Raw genomic sequence first — 12,837 nt, 5'->3', positions numbered from 1 at the left:
TGATACACATGCAAATCTCTACCAACTGTTCCTTTTTGTTTTGAAAGGTGATTCCGCTGAGGAAAAGCCGCCTCCCATCTCTCCATATGGCGAAACCTTTCTTTTTAACTCCGCAGAAGACGCTGTAAGTTGTTGTTTGCTAGCACAATGCCAGTTGCCACAGTGGGTGGTATGCGGGGAGGGAAACAAAAGCTCCACACAAACTGCCGCAGGCATTGTGTGATTCTCAGGGCTGCTGGGCACGTGAAGACACGTTGCCCTGCTCTGTTAGCAAAGTCTGCTTTGGCAGCGTTGGGGCAGAGAGGAAGTTTTGAGATCAGTCGAATAGTGTTCCCAAGTGCAGGACTTCATAACTTCCGGAGAAATGAGTGGGATCCATTTGGTCTTATGAAGAATATGAAGCTGCTTTCTACTGAATCAGACCCTCGGTCCATCAAAGTCAGTATCGTCTACTCAGATTGTCAGTGGCTCTCCAGGGTCTCAACTTCAGCTGAGGTTTTTCACGCCTATTTGCCTGGACCCTTTTTAGTTGGAGATGCTGGGGATTGAACCTGGGACCTTCTGCTTACCAAGCAGATGCTCTACCACTGAGCCACCATCCCTCCCCAAGAAGAGTAAAGCGAGAACATAAGAATGTAAGAAGAGCCTTGCTGGATCAGACCAAGAGTCCACCAAGTCCAGCATCCGTTCCTGTCTCGCACAGTGGCCAACCAGTTCCTCTGGAGGACCGACAACAAAGGCCTTCCCCTGAGGTTGCCTCCTGGCTCTGGGATTCAGAGGCTTAGAGCCTCTGAAGACGGATGTTCCCCTCAGTCTCCATGGCAACTAGCTATTGATAGACTTCTCCAAGAATCTATCTGATCTAGGCCCATAGCAAGGATTTGTAAAGTGGGGGGGGGGGTGTTAATGAGTTGGGGGGCACTTGGTGGCTCCTCCCCTCCCTGCCATTGCTTGAGGGGCCATGGGGGTGAGAGCTGAGGGGTTGGGGGCCGCTCCCTCCCTCCTGATTTAAATTGCGTGGGAGGGGCACCCAGGAGCAGCTGCTGCCCTTCCCCCCCCCCGTGCCCTTTAGAGGGCCCACTGACCAGCTGATTCTTTAAATTGGGCAGGAGGCTGGCAGCTGCTCCTGCATGTCCTGCAGGAGTCCCTCCCATGTGATTTGAATTGCAAGGGAGGAAGGGGGCAGCCTATGGCCTCTCAGCTTTCACCCTGTGGCCCCTCAAGCAATGGCAGGGTTGGGACCACGGATGTGGTGGCAGGGTAGAGAAGTCAGGCACCCCGAGCTTTTACCCCCACAGCTCCTCAAATTGCAGCAGGGATGGGAACAGCAGGGAGAGGGAAGGTCGGGGCTCCTGAGTTGGGGCAGCCCAGCAGGAAGTTGGGGGTGGGACTCCCACAGCCGCCCCCCCGCTTGTAGCTACAGGCCCGATCTGATTCCCCTTTAAAATGGTTTATCCCTGTGACTGTCATGACATCCTCTGGCAATGAATCCCACATTTTAATTGCTCAATGTAAAGTAGTATTTCCTTTTTTCCGCCCTGAACCTACTGCCCGTCAGCGTCACTGGATGTCCCCGAATTTTAGTGTTTTGGGAGCGGGTGAAAAATTTCTCCTTGTCGGTGCATAATTTGATAAACCTCTTATCACATCCCCCCTTAGTCCTCTCTTTTCTGAACTGAAAAGTCCCAGATTCTTCAGCCTTTCCTCGTAGGGAATGTGCTCCAGCCCCCTAATCATCTTCATTACCCTCTTCTGTACTTTTCCCAGCTCTGCAATGTCCATTTTGAGATACGGTAACCAGCACTGTACACAGTATTCCAAGTGAGGCCACACCATAGATCTATACAGGGACATTGCAGCATCAGCTGTTTTATTCTCATCCTCTTTCCTAATAATCCCTGACACAGAGTTTGCCTTTTTCACTGCTGCAGCACATTGGGTTGACCCTTTTGTTGAGCTATCCACTACGACCCCAAGATCTTTTGTCCCGCTCAGCCTCAGCAAGCTCAGACCCCATTCGCCTAAGCTGTGATACCACAGGAATTGAGGTTAACTTCTCCCAAACACTGAGAAGTTAGCAAGTTTTCATGCCCATAGCCCCATGCCTTCATTTGCAAAGCCTTCTACTTCTCGGTCACATTGTAGCGCGTCAGAATGTTGGAACAGTGAGAATGGAGTGTTAGATTCATGCAGGGTTTTTTTTTTTTTTTGCAGGAGGAACTCCTTTGCATATTAGCCCAAACACCCCTGATGTAGCCAGTCCTCCTGGAGCTCCCAGTAGGCCCTGTACTAGAGCCCTGTAAGCCGTTGGAGGATTGGCTACATCAGGGGTGCGTGGCCTAATAAGCAAAGGAGTTCCTGCTACACACTCACAAAAAAAAGCCCTGGATATATGTATAAAAAGGAACTTGCACTTGCTAAAAAGGTATGTAGCGCCACCATGGCATGTGGCCAGAAGGTGACATTGCAGTTAACGCTTTTAGAAGGGATCAGGTGATAACAAGGGGTCTAGCAGTTTCAGAGGGCCTGTGTTGGTCTGTATTAGAACAGTTAAATTTAAGTCCAGTAGCACCTTATAGGCCAAGGGTGGCCAAACTTCCGTAACATAAGAGCCACATAGAATACACATTTGATGTTTGAGAGCCACAAGACAGGAAGGAAGGAAGGCAAATAGATGGGGGAGGAAGGAGGGAGAGGTGGAAAGAAAGCAACTTTAACTATAATTGCATTCTCCAAGCCACTGGCTTGCTTGCTTGGAGAAGTGATTTAAAGAGAGAAATGCCTTCGCCAAGCCAGCCAATGGGATGGTGGGGGCTTTGAGAGCCACACAGTATGTGTGAAAGGGCCGCGTGTGACTCCTGAGCCGCAGTTTGGCCACCCGTGTTACAGCCCAACAAGAGTTTCAGGGTATAAACCTTGAAGAGTTAAAGGCACAGAAGAGTAGAAATGGAGATCCTTCGAGGGGCCAATCAGGACCTGCCTGTTTCTTTAGACCTGTTGATTTCAGGCCTGGCACTTCAGCCTGAGCATCTTACTGCACAGGTGTGCTTCACTCGTGGAGTAGCCATTTCTCCTCGCTCCAGACCGCCAGCAAAGCTGAAGAAACCCCTCCCATGAGAATGTTTCCCAGTATTTTTTTGCCGCATTCCTTAAGAGATTATACATGCTTCTCAGGCTTAAAAATAGCACATGCAAATGTAACAGTATGTGAATGCATGTGATAGAGAAGGTAGGGAAAGAAGTCCTTTTCTCCCTTTCTCACAGTATGAGAACTCATGGGCACTCCATGAAATTGCTGAGCAGCTGGGTTAAAATGGATAAAAGGAAGTCCTTCTTCACCCAAAGAGTGATTAACACATGGAATTCACTGCCACAGGAGGTGGTGGCGGCTACAAGCATGGACGGCTTCAAGAGGGGATTGGATAAACATATGGAGCAGAGGTCCATCAGTGGCTATTAGCCACAGCGTATTGTTGGAACTCTCTGTCTGGCGCAGTGGTGCTCTATATCCTTGGTGCTTGGGAGGGGGGGGCGGCACAGTGGGAGGACTTCTAGTGTCCTGGCCCCACTGATGGACCTCCTCATGGCACCTGGATTTTTTGGTCACTGTGTGACAGAGTGTGTTGGACTGGGTGAGTCATTGGCCTCATCTAGCATGGCTTCTCTTATGTTCTCATGTACTTGTTAGACTGATGATTGGGGAAATTAAGTGCAATTTATATGACATAGCAGATTCAGAGAACAGAAGGGTGATGGGGAGGGATGCCTGGGGAGATGTGTTGATGAGCCCCAGAGGAGTTAGAGAGGAAAGTTAAGTTAGCTGGGATATCAGGCATTTATATGTTCTGAGAAATGTGCTTGGATGTCGAAGATGCTGGGCTGCGATCCTGTTAGTGAGAAGACCACTTTTAGAGAGAACAAATTTAATAAAGTTTTACAGCAGGTTTTTTTTTTTTGTAGCAGGAACTCCATTGCATATAAGACCACACACCCCTGAGACAGCCAATCCTCCAAGAGTTTACAGGGCTCTCAAAACAGGGCCTACTGTAAGCTCCAGGAAGATTGGCTACATCAGGGCTGTGTGTTTGCACACGACAGCCTTATACCTTGAATGAAACTTCGTTGGTCTCAGAGGGTGCCGCTGGGTTTGAACTTTGTTTTTGGTGTGAATGAATAATGGAAAAATCGAGAGAGGCTAGCCACCGGCGATTGAAGTGGGTTGATCGGAGACGGGTTGGTGGTTGAACCAATGCCGAGTTTCTCTTTTTGTGTTTCCTCCTGTGGTAAGCAGGGTGCTTTCAGTTTGATAGGGCAGGCGTACAGTACACCCTCATGACTGCATGGAGGCAGAAGTAGACGTTCTGCTCCCACTGCTGAATACTTAGCTCCTGCTATTGTCAGCTTCTGAGAAGCAGAAGCTCTGCCGTGTCTACCCTTGGCCCGATCTAGTTTTTATCATTGGCTCAAAAGGTGGGAGCAGATGTAGCATAGTCAGGGGTGGAATTCTAGCAGGAGCTCCTTTGCATATTAGGCCACACACCCCTGATGTAGCCAGTCCTCTTAAGAGCTTACAGTAGGCCCTGTAAGAAGAGCCCTGCAAGCTCCAGGAGGATTGGCTATATCAGGGGTGTGTGGCCTAATATGCAAAGGAGCTCCTGCTAGAATTCCACCCCGAGCATTCCAGTGATTCTTTGGTTCAATTCCAGTGATTCTTTGTGTCAGATTTTACCTCTGTTAGAATTCAGTGGGGAGGCCTGAAGCTAGCTGCTCTCAGCCAAAGCCCTGCACCTGTAATAACCCTGACCTGCCTTGAAGGACAGTTGTAGAGATTGCAAGATTTTGACCGATTTCCCACTAGCATTGCTCCGCCCCCAGGCTTCTGTTCTCCCTCCCGGGCTCAAGTGATCAATTCCTCCTCAGTTTCTTCGCGGGTGTGTTTGGAGCAGTGGCGACATCCAGTTCCCTGCTCTGTTTTGAGATGTTGTCTTTTCAGGATTACGTTGCCATGCAGGGAATTGGAGTTTGTCCCGGCTCAGAATGAACCTGCGGAGCAATTGGTGGGAAATCGATGACTTGCTCTGAGGAAAACAGAAGCCTGGGAGTGGAGCAATGCTAGTGGGAAATTGGTACATGGGTTTAGAGTACTTTCTAGCTCAGTGGTGGCCAAAGTGTGGCTTGGGAGCCACATTTGGCACTTTCATATATATTGTGTGGCTCTTGAAGCCCCCACCGCATTTGTCTCTTTAAATCATCAAGACAAGCCAGCAGGTGGCTTGGACAATGCATCTAATTTAAAGTTGCTTTCTTTCCCTCCCTCCTTTCTTGTTCTCAAACATCTGACATTCATGTCTTGTGGCTCTCAAACATTTATTTCATGTGGCTCATGTTAAGCAAGTTTGGCCACCTCTGGTCTAGCTGATCCTCTTACTTCATGAAACTTGATTAGAAGTTTACATTTGGTATAACTACTGTAAGAAACATGGACGCTGTTATTTTCCTTGCCAAAAATATTCTGAGGCTTGTTTTACATGAATATTCGTGGGCCGTTAATCTGGATAGAGTCAGAATTCAGACTGCGATGGATGTAAAGTCGTTTAGCTCTTCACAGAGGATATATTTCACAAGTCATTGTTGGAATCCTCCTTTCCAGGAAATCTGTGGCAGCGAACTATCAAGCCTCCCAGAAAAGGACAGAGATGAGAGAGGTGCTGAAAGGGATCCCCTTCCCAGCAAAACATGGTATTGGGCGAAAATGTTTAATTTGATAACAATGGACAGTGGTTGTGTGGGAATTGTTGCAGGAGGTCAAACAATGTATTGCTTAGCCAGACTTTCCTTCTTAGGTTCCCCCTTGAGGTATTTCACATTTTCATAATTAAAAAATATATATGATATGGTTACAGTTCAGTCCTAAGCAAAGTTATACCCTTCTAATTCAATGAGAAGGTGTGACTGTTTAAGACAGGGGTGTCAAACTCATTTGTTATGAGGGCTGGATCTGACATAAATGAGATTTTTGTTGGGCTGGGCCGTGCATGTCGTAAACTATAATGGCAGGTAGTAGAGATAGAAACTTTATAAAGGACACGGACAAACACAATTAAAGTTTTTTTTTAAACTTAAAATAAAACATACTTAAAACGTTAGCAGTCGTTGGTCTTTAAGCTGCTTTCTTTGTGTGTCTCTCATAAGATCCAGGGGACCGGGCAAAGGAAGCTCTGGCTCTTTCCTTCCTTCCCCAGGGGACCAAGAGGGGAGAAGCCTCAACCAATAGAAGGAAGAGAGGCTTGGCTCAGTAGCTCTGCTGTGCGATTGAGAGAGCCTGGCAAAGCAAGCTATCCCTCCCCCCCCTTCCTCCTCAAGGGAGGAGCCTCAGCCAGTAGAGAAAACAGAGGCTTTGCTCTGTAGTTCCTGTGCAATTGAGCAGGCCTTGCAAAGCAAACTGTTATGCAGAAGGAAACAAGAGAGAGGTAGAATGAAGCAGACCACAGCTGGTTGCTTGGGGGCCTGACAGGAGCCCTTCTGGGGCCTGATTAGGCCCCTAAGCTGCATGTTTGATGCCCCTGGTTTAAGATTTCATTGTTAGGTGTCTAGCAGCTCTGCCTGACCCATATTGTGTTTAGAGGAAGAAGAGTTGGTTTTGATACCCTGCTTTTCTCTGTCTTAAGGCATTTCAGTGTAGCTTACAATCTCCTTCTCCTGCTCCTTACACAGCAGGCACCTTGTGAGGTAGTTGTGACTAAGAGAGCTCGAGGAACAATGCCATCGAGTCCACCCTTCCAAGCAGCCCTTTTCTCCAGGGAGAGCTGACCTCTGCCAGCTGGAAATCAGTTGTAAAAGCTGGAGATCTCCAGGCCCCACCTGGAGGCTGGCAACCCTAAATTGGCAAACCGCCTCTGAACCTCCATACATCAGCTGCAACTTGATGGCAAAAATCAAAAATGGCAAATACTCTGTTGAGGAAGCATTTAATGCTGCTTTTTGGTTGGATGACTTACTTGAATGGATGGTTTTCCTCTTAGTAAAACCCTAAACTTGCTTACAGTAATTCTATTGTGTGTAGTAGTTAAATTAAGCAACAATTTCTCCAGAATGGTGATGGCTACTTCTGTAATACTTGTAAATCTGAATTTAACTATGGGTTGGCCATTACAGATTTTTAATAGGCATTAAGTTAAGGGGCCAATTTAGTGTATTGTCATTTGGCATTGAGCAGTACTGTATCTGGCATTTGCATAATTTGAATTCAGTAGCATTTTGTGAACATTAAACACATTTTTAAATGGTCGATCTCATTTGGTTATACAGCCTTATTGTATTATGGAGTAGGTGAGGGGTTTGGGCTAGATCGGAGTGTCAAACTCATTCTTACAAGGGCCGGACTGACATAAATAAGACCTTGTCAGGCTGGGCCATGTTGGGCCAGGCCATGTGTGTACCTGTTAAGATTAGGTAGTAGAAATATAGCCTTTTTAAAAGACACAGACAAACAGACAAAACATGCTTAAAACATTGGCACTTGTTGGTCTTAAAGGTCCTTTCTTTGTATTTCTCCCATGGGATTCAGGGAACTGGGCAAAGGAAGCTCTGGCTCTTTCCCTGCCTCCCCAGGGGACCAGGAGGGGGAGGAGCCTCAGCCAATGGAGAAAATAGAGGCTTTACTCTGTAGTTCCTGTGCAATTGAGCAAGCCTTGCAAAGCAAGCTGAGATGCAGAAGAAAGCAAGAGAGAGGGAGAAGGAAGCAGACAAGAGCCAGTTGCTCGGTTGCCTGATAGAAGCCCTCTGGGAGCCTGATCCAGCCCCCGGGCCACATGTTTGACACTCCTGGGCTAGATAATCTGGCAATGATTTGCAGTTGGCTGTAATACTTGATAGGTAAGCGATGCAATTGATTGAAGAAATATTACCTTTTGTCCGATTGCAGCACTCCTCTTAATAATAATCAAACGCGGAAAATCAATGAAGAATCAGTAGACAGCAAGTTGGTACCTGTTGAGAAGTATGCCTTGCCGAACAAATTCGTCGGTGAGCCAGAATATTCTACAGTCAAAGATTGTGCTCGATACGCACGAAGAGGGAAATATAAACCATCCAAAACCAACAGAGAGTTGAAAACCGGGACTCTGGACATCACAACAGTGCTGCACATCTACTCTACCCAACTCGGCGGTGTTATCGATGGGTCTGCCAATGGCCCAGTGCCGAGTCCCAGAGACTCAATAGCTCCCTATGCCTGTTTTTATGGATCATCGATGAAGAAGGTTAAAGAAGGATGGCTGGACAAGCTGTCACCTCAGGGGTACGTTGTCCTGAACTTTGACGAGTGTAAAGTTGCTTACTGTGACTTCATAGGCAGTATGAAGGGGCTGTGATTCAGTGGCAGAGCATCTGCTTGGCATGCAGAAGGTCCCAGGTTCAGTTCCCAGTATCTCCAGCCAAAAGGATCAGATACGAGGTGGTGTGAAAGACCTTTGCTGGAGTCTTTGGAGAGCCCCTGCCAGTCTGAATAGACAATACTGACTTTGGTGGCACAGAGGTCTGATTCAGTATAAAATGGCTTCATGTGTGGTCACCAGTGTTCCCTCTAAGCTGAGTTAGCGTGAGCCAGCTCACAGATTTCTAGCCTCCAGCTCACACATTTTTGTCTTAGCTCAGGAAGGATGACCCCAGATCACAGTAATTTCTGCAGTAGCTCACAGCTTTAATGCCAGACGCTCACAAAGTAGAATTTTTGCTCACAAGACTCTGCAGCTTAGAGGGAACATTGGTGGTCACGTGCCAGACCATTGGTTCATCCAGTTCAATGCTGTCTGTTGTTCCAACCAGCAAGCAGGGAGAGAGACACTGAACGCCATCCATCTCTCTCTCTATCTTATGCATTACATATTAGCAGATATAGCACCCGATCAGTTTACTTTATATATTATAGTTTTAATGATTGCTTAATGTTTTACGCTAATATTGTTTTATACTAGATTAGTGTATTTTATGATGTTGATATGCTGTGAGCCGCCCTGAGCCTGTTTGACGGGAGGGCGGGATACAAATAGATATAAATAAATAAATAAAATGGAAAGAAAGCAACTTTAACTTTATTCTCCAAGCCGCTGGCTGGAGGCAAACGCCTTCTCCAAGCTAGCTGAGAGGGAAGGGGCTTTGAGAGCCGCACAACGTGTGCGAAAGAGCCACATGTGGCTCCCGAGCCATAGTTTGACCACCTCTGGTCTAAATAAAAGAAATAATGAACTGGAATCAGAAGTCAATACTATCCAGAGGTTTGTTGTTCTTTACCTGGGTTTTCTTTATTTGCACGCAGAAAACACATGTTTCAGAAGCGATGGGTGAAGTTCGATGGCGACAGCTTTTCTTATTACAACAATGAGAAGGTAAGGGGTGTTTTTGTGGCATCGCCTTAACAATAGCTGCACAACAGTGTCACCGGAGCCTGCTGGTTCCGCAGAAGTTTCTGCAGGCAGTTGCGCCCGTTCCCACCTTGTTTTCATTGAACGCCAAAGCGGTTTCTGCGATGCACGGGGAAAGCTCGAGCAGATGGCGGCCCCCTTCTACGCAAAGTTTGTTCACTTATTTAAAATTTAAAATATTTATATCTCGGCTTGAGGCAGCATGTGATGTCTTTTTTTCAGACGCCATCACGGAAAGCATATACTGTCATAAAAATAGCTGTCCCACAGTAGCATTGAAATACTACCCTGGTCTGATATGTGTTGTACTCACCAGGCTGCCCAACCTTGTGCTTTCCTGGGTGTGACTTACTGTACAATCTTGGGAAAGAGGAAGACGGTGTCTGTTTAGAGAGCTGCTCTCCGACAAGCTAGATCAGGGGTGTCAAGCATGTGGCCTGGGGGCCAAATGAGGCCTCTGGAGGGCTCCTTTAAGTCCCCCGAGCGACTGGCTGTTATTTGATTCCTTTTCTCTCTTACTTGCTTTCTTCTGCATCACAACTTGCATTGCCAGGCTTGCTCAATCGCACAGGAGCTACAGAACAAAGCCTCTGTTTTCTCCATTGGCTGAGGCTCCTCACTTGGGGAGGAAGGGGGGAGAAATAACTTGCTTTGCCAGGCTCTCAATTGCACAGCAGAGCTACTCAGCCAAGCCTCCCTTCTATTGGCTGAGGCTCCTCCCCCTCCTGGTCCCCTGGGGAAGGAAGGAAAAGAGCCAGAGCTTCCTTTGCCCAGTTCCCTGGATCGACAGGAGTGATACAAAGAAAGCACCTTTAAGACCAACGAGTGTTAATGTTATAAGCATTTTTTTTAAAAAAACCCTTTAATTGTATTTGTCTATATACTTTATAAAGTTTATATCTGTGCTTCCTGGCATTACATGGCCTGCCCTGACAAGGTCTCATTTAGATCTGGCCATCAGAACAAAGGAATTTGAAACCCCCTGAGTTAGATAGGTCCTGAACAGATGAGTGTCCAACCTCTGTTTAAAGACCTTCTGTGAGGGAAAGCCTCTCCCACCCAGCCTAAGTAACTGGTTCCATGATAGGTTTGTCAAGCTCAGCCTGGACACCAGCGGGAGAATTGGGAGTGGGGACACAGCATCGCCTTGCGACATCACTCCTGGGTGGTAAAATCCAGAATCGATGGTGGAGAGCTCTTTCGCAAAGCAGTTGCAAAAGTAATGAAAAAGGTAGAATGCTCATTCCAGGCTGGGCATGTCCTGATGAATCTGAATGTGAAAGGGAAAGGCAGTTACTTCTGGCAATGAGATAACTAGGGCTTATTTTGTAACAGGAACTCCTTTGCATGTTAGGCTTCACCCCCTTGATGCAGCCAATCCTCCCAAGAGTTTACAGTAGGCCCTGTTCTAAGAGCCCTATAAGCTCTTGGAGGATTGGCTACATGGGGGAGGGGGTGTAGCCTAATATGTAAAGGAGCTCCTGCTACAAAAAAAAGGCAGGGGTCATTTTGTAGAAAAATAGGTGGTGAAGTCATTAGCATATGCCATCCCCCCACCAGCCAAAAGCAACCCAATGCAAGAAAGGAGAGCCCCAGTTGAGCGTGACCTGCTTGGGCTGGCTAGAGATCCAGCCAGCTCAAGCAGGCCTTGCTGACCTGGGGCTCTCCTTGGCCACCCCTTCCCCAGTCAAAAAGCCAGCAAGCTACTAACTGCCCAGAATCACATAAGAAGTGGAGAAAGAGTGGTGTGGGCTTCTCCAGGGGTTAATGAGGGCTGCTGGGGGTGTGGCAGAGCTCCTGGCGGCTGGCTGGTTGCCTGCTCTCCTTATCCAGGGATTGTTACGCAGCTGCACCTGCTATTCAATGGCAAGGTAGGTAGGTGGGAGGAAGAGGGGGAACTCTCAGAAAGGTTCAGGAGCTGCACTCCTGTGAGCTCCTGTTGAATTCAAGGCCTGCCTGGAGATAACCATCCAAAGTCTCTATTCAACCCAGGTCTGACTGAGTCAGATTTACACATGAATTCCAATTCAGCAGCTTCCCGTTGGATTTTGTTTTTGCAATGTTTCTGTTGAACTATGGTGACTTTGAAGTCCTTGATGGAATGTCCTGGTAGATTGAAGTGTTCCTCTGCTGGTTTCTGGATATTGCCATTTTTGATGCCAGATTTGTGTCCATTTATTCTTTTGCGTAGAGGTTGGCTGGTTTGTCCTGTGTACAGAACAGAGCATATATCACATTGGAGGATGAAGAGCTAGCTGTAAGAGCCAGAGATGGTGTAGTTGACACCATTGGGTCCTGTAATCATATTTTCTGGGCTAGATGTGTGGGCAGCTGGGTCTGTTGCAGGGTCTGGTTCCTGTGTGGGCGACTCTGTTAGATGGGCCATGAGGAGGTTCTGTGCTAACCATAGATTTTTTCCAGTGATTCCTAGAGTTTCTTTTTTATTCCTAGAGTTTCTTGCTCTCATTTCTGGGTTTCCTTCAGAAGTAACATCACACTGATGACGTAGAGGGTTTTTTTTTTAGTTCTTTCCCTGCTGCTGCTTGGAGTCTAGTGGACAAGAGGAGCCCAGAGTGGGGGATTCCCTGCCCCAACTGAGGACTTATAAGGAGACTCACAGACAGAAGTGCTTCTGAAGACAGACAGGAAGTACTTCTTCACCCAAAGGGTGATTAACGTGTGGAATTCACTGCCACAGGAGGCTTCAGAAGACAGACAGGAAGTACTTCTTCACCCAAAGGGTGATTAACATGTGGAATTCACTGCCACAGGAGGCTTCAGAAGACAGACAGGAAGTACTTCTTCACCCAAAGGGTGATTAACGTGTGGAATTCACTGCCACAGGAGGCTTCAGAAGACAGACAGGAAGTACTTCTTCACCCAAAGGGTGATTAACATGTGGAATTCACTGCCACAGGAGGCTTCAGAAGACAGACAGGAAGTACTTCTTCACCCAAAGGGTGATTAACATGTGGAATTCACTGCCACAGGAGGCTTCAGAAGACAGACAGGAAGTACTTCTTCACCCAAAGGGTGATTAACGTGTGGAATTCACTGCCACAGGAGGCTTCAGAAGACAGGAAGTACTTCTTCACCCAAAGGGTGATTAACATGTGGAATTCACTGCCACAGGAGGCTTCAGAAGACAGACAGGAAGTACTTCTTCACCCAAAGGGTGATTAACATGTGGAATTCACTGCCACAGGAGGCTTCAGAAGACAGACAGGAAGTACTTCTTCACCCAAAGGGTGATTAACGTGTGGAATTCACTGCCACAGGAGGCTTCAGAAGACAGACAGGAAGTACTTCTTCACCCAAAGGGTGATTAACATGTGGAATTCACTGCCACAGGAGGCTTCAGAAGACAGACAGGAAGTACTTCTTCACCCAAAGGGTGATTAACATGTGGAATTCA

At 47.3% G+C, this 12,837-nt stretch overlaps 1 protein-coding gene across 1 annotated transcript in view; it reads left to right on the top strand.

The window, feature by feature from the left end:
- Window positions 1-12,837, top strand: part of LOC132576932 (arf-GAP with Rho-GAP domain, ANK repeat and PH domain-containing protein 2-like) — a 132,883-nt gene that overhangs the window by 13,920 nt on the left and 106,126 nt on the right. The window contains exons 3-6 of the mRNA XM_060246245.1: window positions 48-124; window positions 5,651-5,739; window positions 7,925-8,299; window positions 9,317-9,386. Of these exons, the coding sequence (XP_060102228.1) occupies window positions 48-124; window positions 5,651-5,739; window positions 7,925-8,299; window positions 9,317-9,386 (611 nt within the window). The remainder of the gene's footprint in view (window positions 1-47; window positions 125-5,650; window positions 5,740-7,924; window positions 8,300-9,316; window positions 9,387-12,837) is intronic.

The sequence above is a fragment of the Heteronotia binoei genome, chromosome 9 (assembly GCF_032191835.1).
Source record: "Heteronotia binoei isolate CCM8104 ecotype False Entrance Well chromosome 9, APGP_CSIRO_Hbin_v1, whole genome shotgun sequence".
NCBI lineage: Eukaryota > Metazoa > Chordata > Lepidosauria > Squamata > Gekkonidae > Heteronotia > Heteronotia binoei.
Note: the sequence above shows the minus strand (reverse complement) of the source record. Positions and strands in the feature narration are given on the sequence as shown.